The 20,686-nt window shown below is 44.8% G+C and overlaps 1 protein-coding gene across 7 annotated transcripts in view; it reads left to right on the forward strand.

Annotated features, from left to right (window-relative positions):
- SLC23A2 (solute carrier family 23 member 2) overlaps window positions 1-20,686 on the forward strand; it is a 133,066-nt gene that overhangs the window by 94,497 nt on the left and 17,883 nt on the right. For all 7 annotated transcript variants that reach the window (XM_017877979.1, XM_017877962.1, XM_017878011.1 and 4 more), the window contains 5 exons: window positions 3,440-3,528; window positions 4,524-4,594; window positions 5,520-5,701; window positions 16,137-16,257; window positions 16,744-16,900. In XM_017877979.1, the coding sequence (XP_017733468.1) occupies window positions 3,440-3,528; window positions 4,524-4,594; window positions 5,520-5,701; window positions 16,137-16,257; window positions 16,744-16,900 (620 nt within the window). The remainder of the gene's footprint in view (window positions 1-3,439; window positions 3,529-4,523; window positions 4,595-5,519; window positions 5,702-16,136; window positions 16,258-16,743; window positions 16,901-20,686) is intronic.

Below are 20,686 nucleotides of genomic sequence, written 5' to 3' on the forward strand. Positions count from 1 at the left end.
CCAAGAATCGTTTATAAGGTGACAAAATGATAAATCCCTTTACCTGGCACAGGGGTTGTCAGTCTCAGCCACCCCTAGAAGGCATTGTTGAAAATGCAGATTTGGTGCCACCCACCCCCTGAATCTGGCTAACCAGGACAAGACGCAGAAATCTCCACATTTAACCAGCACTCCCAGAGAACCCTGAGGCAGCTTCCTGGTAACTTGGGAGGTGACTTGCAGAAATCTTGACAAAAAGCCCTAAGTTATAGGGGAACACATTACAGATTCAAAGGAGATCATGGAATATTTACTGGAGGAGGTGATATTTTCTCTGTGCCTTAAGTGACAAATGAAAACTGAACTCATATGAAGGAGCTGGTGAGAGATACCAGGCTGGGAGTGGGGTTCAGGTTACCTGGGCACCAAGCTGGACATGGGGGGGCTCTGGCAGGGTTTTGAATAACGTAAGGACTGTGGGGGAGTTGCTTAGGTTATCTTGCTGTCCTGAGGCTGGAGCCTGACATGGGATCTCATCATGTCAGAGTTGCTGGTCTGCTCAGGATTTTGTTTTTTAAACTAATGTCTAGTGGCCACTATTAACTGTGAGAATTTCCAGCTGCAGAAACCCACTGCCTGTTCACATATTTAAGCTATATTTTCCCTGTAGACGGATCAGAAAAACTTCTTCTGTAAAAGGCCAACAGTAAATAGCCTAGGCCTTGCGTGCCTCTGTTAGTGCGCTGAGCTCCACCGTGACCACGTGAAAGCGGCCGTTGACCACGAGTAAATAAATGGCTGTCCTCTATTCTAGTACAGCTTTACTTACAAAACAGGTAGCACCCCAGATTTGGCCCACTAGCTGGTTTGGCAGCCCCTGGTGTAAAGAAAAGCACAGTTTAATGTATTTCCTTTCCAGTCTTTAGTACAAAATAAAAGAGCAGGCCGTCTTCTTGGCCTGGGGAGACCCACCTGGGTGCCTGAGGTTTACGTGGTCACATGAGTGCAATAGGGGCCATGCTGTGGGTGCAGAGAGAAGAGCTGAGAATTGACCAGCTTCACACTGGGCAAGCACCTAAAAAAGTCACTGTTACCACCTTCAGTCATTTTCTTGGAAAATTGGCTTTGTTAATTGTGATCTAGGGAAACTCTCGTTTGTTTAACGTGTTCATATGCTCTGGTTGCAACTTTCCCTGAGAATGTTTCAGTCAAGCCAGTGACAGAGCCCACACTTAGTGCTGGTGTCTTAACAGCTTGTGTCAGGCGATGTTGCCTGGCTAGATGTGAACACGTAATGCTGGCATGAGCAGCCCTTTCCAGATTGTCTCGGGAGACTTTTTCTATCGTCATCTATTTCAGGGGAGCCCAGGGTCCCAGCAGCTCGCAAATGAGCGAGTGTCTTTGCAGCAGCACTCTTGGGACCTTTAGTCCTAGTTAAGCCATCAAATGCTCACCCCAAAAGGTGCCAAGGTCAGGTTCAGGCTGAGGTCTGACTGAAGAGTGGAAACCAGATCCAGTCTTTCCTTTTGCCATTTCCAGTGAATCACCAATGCAGTGTGATGTGTGATGGCCACATTCCTAAGGATAAAATCTCTAAACGCAGTTCACCATTTGTATTCCACTGCCCTACGATGCATTGGTTGAAGTCAGAAACCATAGTAAACCAGATGGCATTTGGACTATTCCATACAGCATCCATCCCTAAATTACATGCTGTCCTTTCAGTACAGTCCTGAAAATCTGTGCTTATGGAATACTTAGAAGTCAAACAGTGTTTTCCCTTTGACATACATTCCCACTTCAGGTGTCCTTCACTTCTGCTATCCTCTGGGCCCCTCTGGCAGGTAATTATAACTGGATGGTTATTGAAGGGCATACCTATGGGAGTGGCCATCAGCAATGCATCCAGTTTGTATGGTGTAGCCTGCCTCTGTGCCTTGAAGCCAGCACCCTGCCTACTCTGGATTGATGTCATTGCATGATTAAACAGCCAGGAGAGCATCTGTAACAAGGACGTCTTGACCTCCCTGGCTCAGAATGGTGTGTGCTGGGCTCTGGACTTGCAGCGAGACTGCTCATTCTTTAGCCAGAGCCAGTTGGATTTCTCAGTCCAGTTCCTGTTTCACTGTGGGTAGGACTTGCTGCCAGATCGCCCAAAGGGAAGGATGCTGGGTCCCTGTCTCGCTGGCAAGGCCACTGACTAGGCTCCCTGGGGCATTTCAGGATTTGGATGTGTGAGAGTTCCCACCCCTGCAAACAGGATGAGCCAGTTTAATATTTTACCCTCAAAATTATATTTAAAATAGTGATTAAGTTCTGGTGCTAACCCATAAAGCCACTTTAATGTGACTTACCTGACATGCTGTACATTTCCATTAAAAAATGGTAGTCTTTTTGAATAGCTAAAGTGTTTGTGAAGTCAATATGAAGTATCTAAAATATAATCAAATCATGTCATTTGAGGATCTCTGCATTTAGTTTGAGGATGTGGGCAGCAAATTTAATGGAGATTCTGCAAGTTTTCTGGGCCCTTTAAAAATATGTTTGAATACCTTTAAGTATTTTTATGATTAAGCAGAATATTTATTATGTCTGCTGTCACGTTGTAACTTACAGCTTTGTAGATCTAGATCACTATTACGATTTATCTGTAATCGGCGATTAGGGCAATCTTTGATTCACAAAATGAAACAACGGAGGGAAATTTTTTCCTGTGATAACCAATAATAATTTTAAAGGGAGGAGGAGGGAGGTAAAAAAGCAGAAATACACTGATGTTTAAAAAGGAGTTTATGGCCGGGCGCGGTGGCTCAAGCCTGTAATCCCAGCACTTTGGGAGGCCGAGACGAGCGGATCACGAGGTCAGCAGATCGAGACCATTCTGGCGAACATGGTGAAACCCTGTCTCTACTAAAAAATACAAAAAACTAGCCGGGCGAGGTGGCGGGCGCCTGTAGTCCCAGCTACTCGGGAGGCTGAGGCAGGAGAATGGCGTGAACCCGGGAGGCGGAGCTTGCAGTGAGCTGAGATCCGGCTACTGCACTCCAGCCCGAGCAACAGAGCGAGACTCCACCTCAAAAAAAAAAAAAAGAAAGAAAGAAAAAAAAAAAGAGTTTATAAGCTCAGCAGGAAAGAGGGAACCTCAAATGCCCGCAGTCCCCCACCTGCAAGAGGAAAGGTGGTGATGGCAGGGGCCGGTGTTGGGGTGTTGGCACTGACCACGGGGCCCACCCTGGAACTGCCTGGGTGGGAGGAGAGTGGCAATGGGGAGGATGAAGAAACTACTGGCTGTGGCTGCATGGCACAGGAGAGCTTTGCAGACTGGGGCTTTTTCTCCTAGGTGTGCCTGCATTTACTCATGTGCTGTATGTCTATGGAAAAGACTGTTAAGCTGTCAAATAGTGAACTACCTCGGTAGTTCCTGATGCCGTGATCATGGTTTTGGTCTCGTTTCTTTTAGGTTACCCCTGTTTCAGGCCAGTGCTTTTGCATTTTTGGCCCCTGCTCGAGCCATCCTGTCTTTAGATAAATGGAAATGTAACACCACAGGTAATTGCAGTTATTTCCACGTATGTCATTGGGGTCCCTTAATGCAGGTGTAAAGGGAGGCCTGGACATGCTGCCCTCAGCAGTGCTAAATCCTTTCTGGAATTAGGGACAAAGCACAGAAACCCACAAACAGCTTAGAATGCTCCATCTGTGGACCGTGTCTGTCTCTCTCTTTCTATCCACTTGTTCATCCCTAACCCTAGAGCAAGAAAGGATCAGAATTGACCTCATTTCTCTGTTAATGAAATTGACAAATATGGGAACGGAATAGAAAAATATTTGTGCTATTTTTCTGCCTCTCTCTTTCAGTGGATTTTATGACCCACCAGTAATCACTCTCTTTGCTGCGTCAGCATCCCTTCTCTGAAACATCTTTGCTTTTTAAGGATCTGGCTACTGTGGTTTGCTGCAAATGACTTTCGTTCCCCTTCCTTAGTGATTGCAAAGATCCTTAAGGAACCCGATAAGGTCAGGAAAAGATAGGGAATTTGAGAAAATCAGAGTCAGACCTGTACTCTCAAAAATACAATTACATTTTGACCTTCTAGGAGCAAAGTTTTCCAGCCTTCATTTCCTTCCTTGCTCCTAGGAGTTACTTTGTGACCACTGATTTGATCTGGGAACTGGAAAAGGCCCTCTGTTTTATCTAAGTTTTTCAAACCTCAGTCCAGCAACCTTGCTGTTGGGCATTTCAGTGAGCTGTGTGCAAAGGTTGTTTTTTTGTGTGTGAGGCTGGTGCTAGTAACGTGTATCACCACTTCAGTTAGCTTTTGACAATCTGGGGAGCTCTCAGTCAATGAATTCATTTGGTTAAATTAGCATTTGAGGATCCACCTTTCACTAAGATAAGCTGTACTGTTAGATGTTGAATTTTAGGGATGGGGATTGACACAGATATAATAAAAACAGGCAGAAAATTCTTCTTAAAAGGTAAAATGAGTATGTCATGTGAGACATCAGTGTCACTCCAAGAAAACTTTTGTTTTGTTTTCAAGATGTTTCAGTTGCCAATGGAACAGCAGAGCTGTTGCACACAGAACACATCTGGTATCCCCGGATCCGAGAGGTAAAAGACAAGCATTGTCTGCTTTTGGCTTCTTCATGTTTCTTCTCAGCTTCAATGTTGGTTGACCCAGGAAATAGCAGTTACTTTTACTGAGCCCTTCTTTTCTTTTTCAATTACTGATACGTTTATTTCTCTTGTTAAAGTAAATGTAGTTAAGCAACACTCTAAAATAAAGCATATGGAAATGCTTTGGGCAACCAGAAGGAATGGTTTCCTCCCTCCTGCACACCAACAGACCTGTCCACTCACATCCACCAGCACAACTAGCTGAGGTTGGTAGCTCCCTGGACAGAGCTACAGAGGCTCATCATCGACAGATAGAATTATTCACTCTGGCCTCAGCGTTTGCCTGTGTTCATTGAAAGAGCTAAAGATATTTGTCTGCCAAAGTGCAATTGAACAGAAGCAGACATGAAGTACGGCTGACAGTGTATTAATATTTTCCAAAACCTGTGAGATAATTCACTGTCAGTTCAGAATGAGCACAGATGTGGCCATTCTGCACACTAAAAACATCCCTTTAGAATTTCTGTCAACAACACTGTCTTGTCGATGTCCTGGGGGCTTACTCTTTAAAGCTGAGAGTCTTTATGCTGCAGTGTTCCTCTAAGGCTGGTCTTTAAATGTTGTGTTTCTTAAATGGGAATTATAAATTTTTGCCTGCATCATTTAGCAGTGGAAAAGGCATGTGGGCCGTGTGTCCAGGACCCATTTCTGTAATACACCTGCCTCAGGAATGCAGGCCCCAGTTAGCGCCCACTGAAGTTTCTTGTCAGGTCCTGGGGGATTTTCCAGCTTATCTCCCAAGTTAGATGATGTAATAACTTACTGCCTTGCAGAATTATCAGTTGTGGTTGTAGGTGACATTCTGAGCATGCAATGTACAAGCAGCTCACTCTCATGTCTGTGCCATCTCTTGTTGCAGATCCAGGGGGCCATCATCATGTCCTCACTGATAGAAGTAGTCATCGGCCTCCTAGGCCTGCCTGGGGCTCTGCTGAAGTACATCGGTCCCTTGACCATTACACCCACGGTGGCCCTCATTGGCCTCTCTGGTTTCCAGGCAGCGGGGGAGAGAGCCGGGAAGCACTGGGGCATTGCCATGCTGTAAGTGGGAACATCTCTCCTCGTCCCACCACTTCAGGGCAGCCTTTAGGAACATTCACATAGACTTCAGGAGATAATGTTTTTCAATAATAAGAATGGTCTGACAGTTTCAACTTTATTTGCTTCAAGCTAGGGAATAGTCAAAGGGTTTTTGACCCAGAGTTTGGGAAGTGACATACAATTGAGTATGAAGAGTGTGGGTTGTAAGGTTTTAAGCTTTGGTAATGGGGTAAGGTGGTGGCACCATTTGGTTTTGACTTTTGAGGTCTTGCCAAGTCTCATGTGCATGAGTTGACATACTGAGAAGCCAAAATTTTTCTTTTTTTCTTTTGAGACCGAGTCTTCCTCTGTCACCCAAACTGGAGTGCAGTGGCACTATCTCGGCTCACTGCAACCTCCACCTCCCGGGTTCAAGTGATTCTTCTGTCTCGCCCTCCTGAGTAGCTGAGACTACAGGCACATGCCACCACACCCGGCTGATTTTTTTTTTTTTTTTTTTAGTAGAGACGAGGTTTCACCATGTTAGCCAGGATGGTCTCAATCTCCTGACCTCGTGATCCGCCCGCCTCGGCCTCCCAAAGTGCTGGGATTACAGGCGTGAGCCACTGCTCTCGGCCAAGAAGCCAAATTTTTATATCATGAGACTCAAAAATATTCAGAGTGGCAGGAGTCTGGAGTATTTCCAGAGAAGTTGCGGGAAAGGTCTGTTGGCATTGATGATGTGGCTCTTCTCCCTACGCCACACTGAGCTCTGCACTCCTGGCGGGTGGGTGGTTGGGGGAGGGACATGGTTTCTGCTGGGGTCCTGCTAGTCAGTGCCTGTCCTTTTGTATAGAATGTCACATCCATTAAAGATGTCCCTTGCCCTGTAAGTAAAGTTAATATTTTGTGTTAATGAAGTCACAGGAGAGTTTGATAATATTATTGATGATTAGAGCCACAGAACTCTTTGTAACACAGAGCCCACATTCTCTGTGTGTCTGCAGAGCATGTTTAAGAATTGATTATGTGTAGGTCTGTGGTTCCATTACTCTGGAATTTAACCAGCCTGTAAAATNTGCTCTCGGCCAAGAAGCCAAATTTTATATCATGAGACTCAAAATATTCAGAGTGGCAGGAGTCTGGAGTATTTCCAGAGAAGTTGCGGGAAAGGTCTGTTGGCATTGATGATGTGGCTCTTCTCCCTACGCCACACTGAGCTCTGCACTCCTGGCGGGTGGGTGGTTGGGGAGGGACATGGTTTCTGCTGGGGTCCTGCTAGTCAGTGCCTGTCCTTTTGTATAGAATGTCACATCCATTAAAGATGTCCCTTGCCCTGTAAGTAAAGTTAATATTTTGTGTTAATGAAGTCACAGGAGAGTTTGATAATATTATTGATGATTAGAGCCACAGAACTCTTTGTAACACAGAGCCCACATTCTCTGTGTGTCTGCAGAGCATGTTTAAGAATTGATTATGTGTAGGTCTGTGGTTCCATTACTCTGGAATTTAACCAGCCTGTAAAATTCCTAAAACAAAATAAGTCATCACGTAAGAGGATTTTTCATTTGTTTTGTTTTGTGAAATATCCTGCAGTTATTTAATAACAGGTGGTATTTATTGATCTTTTTTACTACGCACCAGTCCTTTATATAACACTTGTATATAGTATCAGATAAGGTATATCCTAGTGTTATCCCATTTAACAGCAGAGGACACTGAGCACCACAATATAATGTTATTTGCCCAGAGTCATACAGTGAGTTAAGTGGCCAACATGGGTTTCAAAACCCAAGTGTTGGAAATGGGCCTGAACCCATCCTACCCAATCCTGTTCTGTGTATTAGAACATGACGTACAAATAAAAGTGAACCATAGCAGAATTGTTATCTACACTTTACAAATTAAGGTGTGTGAAAATATCAAGTTTTTTTCTTTAAACAAGGTTTGAAGGAGGCACATCTCACACACGAGCATGAATACCCATCATCATGCTTTCCCAAAACTGTTCCTTTTTTAAGATGGAGTCTTGCTCCGATGCCCAGGCTGGAGTGCAATGGCGCGATCTTGGCTCACTGCAATCTCTGCCTCCCGAGTTTAAACAATTCTCCTGCCTCAGCCTCCCAAGTAGCTGGGATTACAAGTACCCACCACAACGCCCAGCTAGTTTTTGTATTTTTAGTAGACACGGGGTTTCACCATGTTGGCCAGGCTGGTCTCAAACTCCTGACCTCAGGTGATCTGCCCACCTGGGCCTCCCAAACTGGTGGTATTACAGGCATGAGCCACTGTGCCCAGCCCAAAATTGTTCTTAATATTCTCATTTCTCCGAAGGTTGGGCAAAACATTCTTCACACCAGTAGAGGTGGGAAGATGGCATGTAAGAATATTCTTTCAGCAAAATATAATTAATGCCAAAACGGATAAATAGTAGGTATAGTACAGTAACATTTGAAACCAGTAACGAAAGGATGAACAAAACCCACAAAGCACTTAGAAGCTTTAAAAAAAAAAAGTGTTAAAAATCACTCTCAGAGGGGAAATGGAAACTTTGCAATTAATTACTGATAGTTTAGGAAATGGTGGCAAGAACAGCACCAGTCACACTTAGTAGCCAGAGGTGTTCTCAAGAAAATTCACAACCTTTAAAGCAGATACAGCACATGCAGAATTTCAGTAGCTAAGAAAACAGGACCAAAAAATGAACATAGTAAAAGCAGGGGGAATGAATTAATAAAGATACAGAAAATGTGAAACAGATAGAAGTGGTAAATCTGAAAGCTGGTCTCTTGAGGGGAAAAAAAACCCAATGTAGACAAACTTCTGGCAAAGCTAAGCAGGATAAGAGGATGCCTGTGCACGTAGATCTGCCACAGATCCCATCAGAGGGAGCTAAACTGTTACCTCCCCCCAAATTAAAACAAAAAGTAAGAAAATAGTGGTTTTCAGAAAAACCTAAGTAAGCAAAATTGACTCCTCCTCACTCTAAGTATGGGGGTGCCTCCAAACTTGATCCTGGCCCCTTCTCTCCATGCGCTTCCCCCGAGGAGATCGCATTTCTTTGAAGGTGAATATTTCTGCGGAAACCTGTAGTTCATACCTGTGAACTCCAGATTTACAGAGCCAGCCCTCAGCTTGCCCTCTCCACTTGCTGACTGAACTACACAAGACATCTTCAACTGTAAATGAAAAAAGCCCCAGACTTTTGATTCCTTTCCTGCCCCCGAAACCAGTTTCTTCTGCCTTCCTCGTTTCGATAAATGGCACAACCGTGCTCTCAGTTGCTTCAGCCAGAAATGTCTATCTGCTCTTGAGTCTTCCTTTCCCCTCATCCCTCACACAGCCCATCCTGCCCTTCCTCCTCCAGAACAAGTTCTAAACCTGTTTTCTTTTCCAGGCCTTCACTGACGCCACCCTCGGCGAGCCTCACCCTTGGCCGTTGATTCCTCACTGTCCCCAACTTCTCCCTCCTGTCTCCCAGGGGTCCTCCTCTATCCCCTCCTTTTGAAACATCAGTTAGACACAAGCTAGAATTCTGGAAGCTTTGGGGTCTTCTTACTGTTCCAATGTCTGGAGCCTCACGTGCTGCCCTTGGTGGCTGTGTTTGCATCTCTTGGCCTGGATACCTGGAGCCCCTTTGCTCTGAGCACCCAGGCATGCAGAGGTGGGACATGATCTTGAATTATTTAGATGCCTTCCTCCACTCCACCCTTACTTGTCTCTTTCTGTAACCTCTTCTTGAAGCCTCCTGGAGTCTTCCTCTTTCTTCTCCTGTTTTCTATCTCTTTGTCTTTTTTCTCTATTCGTGAGAATTATCTTTTGCTTTATCTCTTATTCCTTCTGCCAAGACTGTCATTTACACTCTGGTGTTTTTTCAGTTTCTTTTTTTTTGAGACGGAGTCTCGCTCTGCCGCCCAGGCTGGAGTGCAGTGGCCGGATCTTAGCTCATGGCAAGCTCCGCCTCCTGGGTTTATGCCATTCTCCTGCCTCAGCCTCCCGAGTAGCTGGGACTACAGGCGCCCGCCAGGTCGCCTGGCTAGTTTTTTGTATTTTAGTAGAGACGAGGTTTCACCATGTTAGCCAGGATGGTCTCGATCTCCTGACCTCGTGATCCGCCCGTCTCGGCCTCCCAAAGTGCTAGGATTACAGGCTTGAGCCACCGCGCCCGGCCTGTTTTTTCAGTTTCTAAGAGCTCTTCTGTGTCCTTGGGCTGTCAGCTCTGTGAGGGCCGGGCCTATGTGCTGGGCAGGTCACCTCGGCATCCCCGGCACCTGCCCCTCCCGTGGCTGAGCTGGCGCTCAGTGAGCAGGTTGTGAACTAACGAAGGAAGGCTCAGGAAGCCCTGTAAACCCATGACCACAAGAGCAACCAAGATAGTTGTTGAAGGACTCTGATTCTTAAAAGAAACCCTGGGTCCAGATGGTTAGACAATGAGTTCTTTCCGTCTTCAAGGAGGAGAGAATATATGCACTGTTTAAACTGTTCCAGAGCTCTGTGAAAGGAGGGAAACTCCCCAGCCAATCTTAGCAGCAAATTCTGACTGAACTAATACAAAAGGAGAGCCAAGGACCATCATTTTCTTTCCTGTGGTTGTGTTAAAAACAAACAGATCTGAGCTGATGGATGTATTGTGGCACATTCTAAGCAACGAGCCCTGAGTTCAAATGTCTTCAGGTAGCATGCTCAAGTTCAGCATCATTCTCTACTGTAAGGCTCCTTCCAATCTTTAAAAATGCAAATGTGCAAAAGACTCTATTCACCTTCAGAAAAGGGCCTTAGTATCCAGCCCTGTCCACCCTTAATTTGTTTTTTAAATGCCACACATCTATAAGCATATCTTGGTAGACTATTCCTTAGAGCATGTTTGGGAAGATGCTGCTACAGATAACACAATGAAAGAACAGGGCGTAATGTATCATTTCAGGAATTCACAGGCCGGGCGCGGTGGCTCAAGTCTGTAATCCCAGCACTTTGGGAGACCGAGACGGGCGGATCACGAGGTCAGGAGATCGAGACCATCCTGGCGAACACGGTGAAACCCCGTCTCTACTAAAAAAATACAAAAAACTAGCCAGGCGAGGTGGCGGGCGCCTGTAATCCCAGCCACTTGGGAGGCTGAGGCAGGAGAATGGCGTGAACCCAGGAGGTGTAACTTGCAGTGAGCTGAGATCCGGCCACTGCACTCCAGCCTGGGCGACAGAGCGAGACTCCGTCTCAAAAAAAAAAAAAAAAAGAATTCACAGATGGTCAAATATTAAAGTGTATTGAAATCGATCATGGCTGCATGGTAGGTTTTATTTTATTTTTTTAAATTTTGAGACAGGGTCTCACTTCATCACCCAGGCTGGAGTGCAGTGGCACGATCTCAGTTCACTGCAGCCTCTGACTCCTGAGTTCAGGCGATTCTTATTCGTCAGCCTCCCAAGAGTACCTGGGACTACAGCAGGGTAGATTTTATTAATAAGCTCTTATTGATAAAAACTATGGTAATAGTCCCCTCCCCAAATTTTATTTGTAAAATTCAACCTACGTCCTTGCTGCAAACTTAGCAATGTGAGAACAGAAGGAATTTTTTTTTTTTTTTTTTTTTTTTGAGACAGAGTTTCACTCTTGTTGCCCAGGCTGGAGTGCAATAGGGCAATCTCGGCTTACCGCAGCCTCCACCTCCCGGGTTCCAGCAATGCTCCTGCCTCAGCCTCCCAAGTCACTGGGATTATAGACATCTGCCACCGCTCCCAGCTAATTTTTTGTATTTTTAGTAGAGACAGGGTGGTCTCAAACTCCTGACCTCAGGTGATCCACCCACCTCAGCCTCCCAAAGTGCTGGGATTACAGGTGTGAGCCACCACACCTGGCTGTATAGAAGGATCTTTATGCATAAGATAAAAATGCCTCATACTTGAATGATGAAATATTCAAATCAGGAACTTAAATAAGCTTGTTTATTATCACTGGTATCATTTAAAGTTATTCTAGATGTGCTAGTCAGTGTATAAAACAAGAAAGTAAAATAATGTGAATCCATACCAAAAAGATCAGAGAGGAGAGGGGATGGTGACTTGCCTGTAGAGGAATTAAATACATTCCACAGCTTCATAAATAATATGGTGGTCCTGGGACAGGGATAGACATTGGTAGAGCAGAGTAAGAAGAACAGAATCAAAGAAAAATAAGTATTTAGTATAGATGACAGTCATATTTGAAACCAGTAGGGAGTGGACAAATTGTGTAGGAAAACTAACTATTTTGGGAAAAGTTAGACTCCTAATTTATATCAAATTATATTTCAGTTGAACTAAAGACTTAAATATATAAAATAATCATAAAAGTGCTAGAAGAAAACCTAAATAAGTGTTTAATCCTAAGGGAGGGAAGATCTTTCTTAAAGCAGATATTGAAAAGAGAGAGAAAGATAGATTTTGCTACTGACACATTTAAAATATCAAAAAGCACTGAATTAAAAACAAATCTGGTATGGTGGCTCACACCTGTATTCCCAGCACTTTGGGAGGCTGAGGTGGGCAGATCACTTGAGCTCAGGAGTTCTCAACCAGCCTGGCCAACGTGGTGAAACTCCGTCTCCACTGAAAATACAAAATGAGCCAGGTGTAGTGGCAGGCGCCTGTAATTGTAATCTCAGCTACTCAGGATGCTGAGGCATATGAATCACTTGAATCCAGGAGGTGGAGGTTACAGTGAGCTGAGATTGTGCTTGAACCCAGGAGGTGAAGGTTGCAGTGAGCTGAGATTGCGCCACTGCACTCCAGCCTGGGCGACAGAATGAGACTCTGTCTCGAAAAAAGCTGGGAAAATACTCATAAAAATGTCACAAGAAAGGCTAACGTCCCTAACTCGTAAAGAGTTCTACTGGTTAAAAGTGAGAGAGGCTGGGCACAGTGACTCAAACCTGTAATCTCAGCACTTTGGGAGGCCGAGACGGGCGGATCACGATGTCAGGAGATTGAGACCATCCTGGCTAACACGGTGAAACCCCGTCTCTACTAAAAAATATAAAAAACTAGCCGGGGGAGGTGGCGGGCGCCTGTAGTCCCAGCTATTCAGGAGGCTGAGGCAGGAGAATGGCATGAACCCGGGAGGCAGAGCGTGCAGTGAGCTGAGATCCGGCCACTGCACTCCAGCCTAGTGGACAGAGTGAGACTCCGTCTCAAAAAAAAAAAAAAAAAAGTGAGAGAATCCCAGTGGAGTAATGGATGAAGAGTGTGATAGGAGTAACCATTTAGCAAAAAAGGAACTACACCTAGCTCATTAATGTGTGAAAAAGGTTTATGCTCCCAATTTATTAAAATGTGTATTACCTACATGATTCTGTTGGAATTGAGAGTGAGTGAATGGTACAAACTAAGTCACTCCAATACAGATGGAGTTTAGAGACAGAGTCTCAGGGGAGATTAGTGCAGCCAGTCAGCGACTGCTCTTTCTGGCACAGTGCATATGTCCTTGGTAGGACTTACATTTTAAAACTGTTTTTTAAATTGACTTTTCTTATGGAAAATTTCAAACCTATCCAGAAGTGAAGACAATAGTTTAATGAACCCCCATGTGTCAATCCCAGGCACTCCAAAACAGTATACTTTTATCTATAGCCCACTGTTCTTCATCCCCTTTCAATTCAGTTACATTCTAGGTATTTGAAATTTAACAGTGATTGAGCACAGAAATCTAAAGTAAAATAATAGTCACCTCCTACCCATGTCTCAAAAAAAGTCTCAAAAAATCTCATGATTGTTAACTAACAAAAAAGTTTGTTTTATCCTTACATATTTTATATTTTATGCAAATAAGCACAAACTAGCATATATACCGCTTCAACATAATTTTATTTGCTTTTACCCCAGTAATTTGTTGGGTTTACTTCTCCTAGACAGCATGTTTACATTGATCTCTTTCTTTCTAAGTCTGCACAGTGTTTAATAATATAGTCTATAATTTATTCAACCATTTCTCAATTGATGCTCATGCATGTAGCTTAAATTTTTGCTACAAAAAAAAATTGGTTGAAATAGATACCTCACTGTGTAAAGACTGAGTATTAGAAGCAATGATGATACAGTTTTTCAATTAAAGCTGTTTATGTTGCTTCTGATGTCATACAGTATGGGAATTGTTAAACAAGCTGTGGTATGTCCATAAAACAGAATACTAAAGCAGTCACTAAGGTGCTAATGCAAATCTCTGTCTGATAGGTGGAAAAGCAAATAGGTGAGGCAGGTCAGGAAGCTGCGTAAAACTTGATGCCAGTTTGCCTTAGATAATAACCTGTTCATGTCTGGGGACAAGGAAGATGACAATGTGTCTTCCTCCAACACCCAGCAAATATCCAGGGAATGAAAGCCATTCAAAACAGATAGAAAACAATATTACATGGTTTTATCACTCAAGGGGGATTATGGATGATCTTCAGGGTTTTATTTTTTTCTTTCTGCTTACCTGTCTTTTAAATTTTTTCTACAATTTAGTGTGCATTACTTGCATAACATTTTAAAGTAAAAGTTAGCAAAGGTAAACACAAGGTGAAAAGCACCCAGTGGAGTAGACAGCAGCCCATCCTGAGAGCTGAGGCTGAAACGCTTCATCCCTTTGCTCAGTTAAGATGTGTGAACATGGGCAGGTCTGCATCTCTAAGCCGCTGCCTCTCTGTCACAGGGTGCCCGCCCCCAGGTGTATTTGAGACTAAAAATAAACTTGAAGTAGACAGGTTTTAGAGCAGAAAGAATAGTCATGTTCATCTGCTGCCTAATCTGCTTTCTAAATTTGAGTTGCCGATTTGGGCCTGAGATCTGAGTGTCCCTCCTCAAATTCTATGTGGTCTCAGTCTCCTCTTAAATGTGCAGGTGTGTTGCCTGAAATAATAATGATGAAAATAGCAGACTTGGGGCATCTTTGGATCTCCTAATATTCACTCTGAAACAAATAGGTAGCATTTTTTTTCCCAACATGAAAATTATATGTAGGTCTAAGTTTAAAATATTCCAGTTTTAGTATCCCCTGTTACCATATTGTTTTTTGTTAAACTTCACTATCCTGGAGGAGTTGAAATAACGTGGGCACTGTGTGCGTTTTCAACCTTGAACTGGTACTGGCGGAGACCCCCGATGGATCACCAGTTCACTGAAGTGCCTGAGTAGGCGGGGAGACCCGTGGAGCAACACACGCCTGTTCTCCAGCCGGGATGCCATCCATACCTCATTAGGAATGTGACAGTGGAGTCACACTTGACCGGCTGTCGATGGAGCTAATGATGCCATCTCAGCAATTGGAACTGTGCCCAGGAACAATTAAGCTTAGCTTTGACTGAGAACCTACTCTTCCTGCCAGCACTACCTCAGGTCTTAAGTGAAGGAACGAGACCACATGGAGGCTTAGACGCATTGTTGGGCACCAGTTTTGTTTTGGTGATGAGTAAATCCACCTGGGCAATGGGAGTGGTCCCACACCTGCCAGCTCCATGGGACACCAGACCGATGTCACGGACTGGTGTGTCAGGAAGTGCCGTGGTCCTGCTGTGGAGGAGTCGGCGCCTGTCACTGCCTCCCATAGCACTTAGTGCAGTTCAGTCAGGACCTTGAGGCTCAAGGAGAGGGACTTCTCGCAGCCCACCCTCCTTGCCCTGTGACCAGGGTGCCAAAAGGAAAGAGTTCAGTTCAAGCCACAGAGCTAGATTCCTGGCCCCCCAATGCTGCAGCCCTAGCCGTGTGATCTTGACCTCTGGCTTTGTCTCTGTGAAAAGGAGACGATCATAGAAGCCACACCATAAGGTTGAGATGATGCACAGGAAGACATTAGTGTAGTGTCTGGCACACAAAAGCCTCTCAGGAATGTTGTTAATACTGAATTCTACTGTATCTAGTTTTCTTAAACAGTGAAGCTTTACTTTTTGCTCTTTTAAAAGTAATTTATGCGTGCTGTAAGTAAATTGGAAAATACAGAAAAGTGGGAAAACTAGTTGCAAATCATGTAACTACTCAAAGCGAATCCCTAGGAGAATTTTGGATCATGTCCTTCTTACCTGTTTGTGTGTACATGCAGTAGTTTCTTGGTTTGCTTTGTAGTTAATTCGTAGTTAGAATCTTACAGTTTATGTTGTATCTGGCATCCTTTCCCCTTACATAGTGTAAGCTTTTCCCATCAATGTGTCCATTCTTTGAGTTCTCTTATTCTAGTTAGGAAAAGCTGTCCTAAGGCATTTACCTCAGAATTTCATTTCAGTATCAAGAAATGCTAGGCAAGTTAGTTGTAACATCTTCCCCAAGGTAGTGTTTCAAAAGATGTACATCCCAATAGATGTACTGTTTCTCAAATAGTAGTTCAGAGGACTAGCAGCTTTCTAGGTAAATGAATTGAACACTATGTCAATTTTGCCATAGAAGCTTCGAGTGTTATTTTGCAACAGAGACATAACAGCCTTTGACCTAGTTTGTTTTCTTTCTCTCCTCAGGACAATATTCCTAGTATTACTGTTTTCTCAATATGCCAGAAATGTTAAATTTCCTCTCCCGATTTATAAATCCAAGAAAGGATGGACTGCGTACAAGTTACAGCTGTTCAAAATGTTCCCCGTGAGTAGCTGCCTTCTTCCCCGCTGATATTTTGCCTTTGGATAATATGTAAGATGATTAAGGGAAGGGAGGGTTTTAAGTGGGCCCCCCTTGGGGGATCATGTCTGTGCAGTGATATCAGGGTACTAACGACCACTCAAATCATCACAGACTTAAAGGTTCTGATTGTGAAATGGGAGCACATCCTTTTAGCAGTGCCAAAGGACAGGGACACTGTCCTTCGGACTGAGTGAGATTTGACTCCACGTGGCCTCTGCAGGCACGATGTCCATTCTTGTTTTACTAGCCAGACTTTGGAAGGGGCAAGATAAATTCACCTGAATGAAACTGCTCTCTCAATGAGATTCCATTCAAGGAAGAATACATCTGCAAAGTGCTGACTGTGGTGGGCTCTGGGGTGTGATGTTCAGACCATGGGAAGGGGTGTTTTTTGCCAACACCTGTGAGCCTTGCTGGCCTGACAGAGCTTCCCCTTGACCACTCCAGATCATCCTGGCCATCCTGGTATCCTGGCTGCTCTGCTTCATCTTCACGGTGACAGACGTCTTCCCTCCCGACAGCACAAAGTATGGCTTCTACGCTCGCACGGATGCCAGGCAGGGTGTGCTTCTGGTAGCCCCGTGGTTTAAGGTTCCATATCCATGTAAGTATTCTGATGGCCAGAGGGGTCAGGAGCCCAGGAGGGCCCAAACGAGAGGGGTTGGAAGTTGGCAGAACAGCCTTCTTTGTCCCAGAATGTCTCCTGAGGGTCTTGCCATTCTGGTCAGGAGAGGATTAGACAGCAAGTAAGGGAGGCCCTGTCCCCAGAGAGCAGAAGCCAACACACAGAGACTGACTGGCTCCCTTCTCAGATTAGCTAGCTGTCTCTTTTGGATCTGCTAGGATGAAATCTGGGACAAGGTGTCTCTTGCCAGGTTGAGGCTCTGGTGGCCAGGATTTGGGGGCAGCTGTTTAGATAGGCAAGTATAGAGCTGCTTGGTCCCAGAGCTGCCAAAGTGGAAAGACGTGAGTGGGAACAACCTGGGGATTAGCAAGCAACCTGCTCAAGCATGATGGAATTTATATAATCTCTTAATGGGCAGCCATAATCTTTTAAATTTGGCCACAGCTGTAGAGGTAAGTTGATAGTCACTAGTGGCCAAAAACTGCATCTTAATTTGAGTGTTGTGTAACTCTTGGGGGTGTGAATGCATTCCCTAGCTGGGGTGTCACCTGGACTGGTGGCTAGCCCCGTCTAGGTGATCCCAGTGGTTGTTACCCGCTTGGTTCCATTGTGAAGTCTCTAGTCCCAGCGTTTGGGTTTTTATTAGAATTGGGGCCTGAGCTTAGTCAGGTTCAGCTCACATCTTTCCCTGTTTAACCATCTTACTTTCGTTTTTTATAATGGCAAGGAGAAAAAGAGAGAAGCCAAGAATTTTAAGGTTGGGTTAAAGATGACTGCTCTGAGCATGTTGAATGATGAGTGTTGGCTGTTCTTTTTGTTCTTAATACAATTAGGAAAGCTTTAAAAAGTTTCGTATTTCAGGCGGGGCACGGTGGCTCATGCCTGTAACACCAGCACTTTGGGAGGCCGAGGCAGGAGGATCACCTGAGGTCAGGAGTTCAAGACCAGCCTGGCCAACATGGTGAAATCCCGTCTCTACAAAAATAGAAAAATTAGCCAGGCATGATGGCAGGTGCCCGTAATTCCAGCTACTTGGGAGGCTGAGGCGGGAGAATTGCTTGAATCTGGGAGGTGGAGGTTGCAGTGAGTCGAGATCGCACCACTGCACTTCATTTAGCTTGGGAGACAGAGCAAGACTGTCTCAAAAACAAAAACAAAAGTTTTATCTTTCTAAAATAACTTTCTCATCAGATTGTATGGTCTAAGTATGCACTTATACAGACCTGTTCTTTCTCCAAGAAAGAATGTGCATGGTTCATAAACATACCTGTAGTCTGAGATAAAATGAAATTACAATTAGTTGATGAGGCAGTCAGGGCAAGGAGTGGGGGGAGGCGGGGGTGGCGGGTAGGTAGAACCACCCACAGCACATACACAGTGGTCTTCTGCTTGTGTGGGCAACTCCCAAGGTGGGTGCCAGTGGGAGCACAAGCTGGGCTGTCCAGAAAAGGCAGCTGTACAGGTGCTGGGGCCAGAGGGAGTTCACTAGGACCCATGGGGCCCTGCATGGGAAGGTGAAACTTAGTAGACAGAGCAGCTGAGGTTGTGCTGGCCATGAGCAAGCACGTAGAGCTCCTGGCCTGCCGAGGGCTGGTGTGGTACCAGAGCTCCACTAGCTAGAAAGCCCCCAGGGATATAGTCGTACTACTGTGTACATATGTAGTGCTCTCCAGTGCTTTGTCTCAATCTGGAGAGAGGCTTTCGAATACCTGAGCCGTACTTTTCAGTGTTTAGTACACTAGGCATAATCTGGACTCATTGTTAATGTAATACAGATACCTGGAGCAAAATGTCAACAGTGCTGAGGTTGAGAAGCCATGCTGTCAAGTAACAAACTAAAGGGAAGTTTCTTGGTAAAAGGAGATATGAAATAACAGATTCAAGATAGAAGGCTGGAAGTCAACAGCGTCTTTAAGAAAAAAAATATATATATAGATATAGATCCAAAGGAAAAAGGATCAAAATAAGAATCCCCCCTCAAAATCAAGACACTAAACTGAAACCAGAATGCTACAACAATAACATGATAACAGTATAAAAGATAATTTAGAAAAAGCAAAATGTTGCTTGGTGACGAAGGCCTCTGAACAAGGAAAATCCATTCCAAATTAACCTGGAGCTGATATGTTGAGCAGGCCTCTTGCTGGTGGCATAGGGTGTGTTGAGCCTCATCCATCAACCTGTGTACTTTGTACCCCTGACCAAGGGCCACCTCTGCATCCCCTGGCTGCTCCCACAGAGTGAACCAGCTCGAGGCAGGAGCAGTTCTGCCCTTAACTGCACTCCAGGCTTATTCTGCACGTCTGAGTTTTGTATCCTTTCTCTTCCCAATCCAGTGGTTGCTCTAGGCTACCTACAACACAGGCCAAACCCCTGAGGGGGCTTAGATGGCTTTTGGAACCCTTCCCGAACTTGCCTCCTGTCCCATGCTCTGCATGAGAGCTTTGCGTCCACCAGAACGCCTTCTTTCAAACCCCACCCCCCAGACCCTCCCTATCCCTGGAGGGGTACCTCCATTCCACCTCCTCCTCAGATCCTTCCCTGGCCAGGGCCTCACTTTGCCTTTTCCTGACCTCCTCACTGGTGCTCCTTGTGACCCAGCTCGGCTTGCATCCACTTTGAAGTTGAGCCATGGCCCTCTCCCCGGATCTTTTGGAGTGTCCTGTGCCCCCAGCTACGTTGTTGGCTCCTGCGTGAGAGACCATGTTTTAGCCATCATTCTTTTTCCACTGTGCTTTCTCCTCAGTGGGTGTATTTTAACTAATGCTTCAAGTAAAGAAGGGCTACTCCTTTATCAAAGGAATCTATTCATTCTCACACTGAAAGAGACCCATGCTATTTTTATTAAATAAGATCTATGGCTTTCAAGTCCAAATAAATATACTTGTAAAGAAAAACGTATCTAATGAGGGATTAAGTAAATACCTCACTTTGCTTTCTGAAATGAAACTATTTAATTTCCCATAACATGGTTTATCATTTAAAAATAAGGTTCTGGTATTATAGTAGAGAAGGACTATCCATACATTATGGATGTTTTACTGTTGGGATTTAAATTTAGCTGGTGATTTCTCACTGCTTTTTCACTTGATGCCCTCCCCTGGGGAAGGCCACTGCTGCTTTGTACCCTGCTCTGTACAGCAGGGTTATAAATCTCTCATGCAAATTTCCCAGCACGGCAGGCCACTTTCAGTTGTTATTTAGTAGATGCCGAGTGTGTCTTGGAAGCAGGAAAGAGAAGTTACAGCCTCTTCCAGCCCAGCGTTCTTCTTCCTGGTTTTTTTTGTTTGTTTGTTTGTTTTTTGAGAAGGAGTCTTGCTCTATCACCCAGGCTGGAGTGCAGTGGCGCAATGTGGGCTCACTGCAACCTGTGCTTCCTGGGTTCAAGTGATTCTCCACCTCAGCCTCCCGAATAGTTGGGATTACAGGCATGTGCCACCTCACCTGGCTAATTTTTGTATTTTTAGTAGAGATGGGGTTTCACCATGTCGGCCAGGCTGGTCTCGAACTCCTGACCTCGTGATCTACCTGCCTTGGCCTCCCAAAGTGCTGGGATTACAGGCATGAGCCACCGCGCCCGGTCACGATGTCTTCTTTTAATTAAAGACACAGTGTGAATCAGTCTTCGTTATGGCCACCTTCATCTGACTTAGCAACTGTCCCAGGCCTCTGGTGTTTAAGATTTTAAAATGAACTGTTTCCATGAGCTCCAGAATCCGAGTGGATCTTGTAGAGTCTTGCAGCGTTCAGAATGACTTTGGTTAA

The sequence above is a fragment of the Rhinopithecus bieti genome, unplaced genomic scaffold (genome assembly GCF_001698545.2).
Source record: "Rhinopithecus bieti isolate Rb0 unplaced genomic scaffold, ASM169854v2 scaffold_65, whole genome shotgun sequence".
NCBI classification, from domain to species: Eukaryota; Metazoa; Chordata; class Mammalia; order Primates; family Cercopithecidae; genus Rhinopithecus; species Rhinopithecus bieti.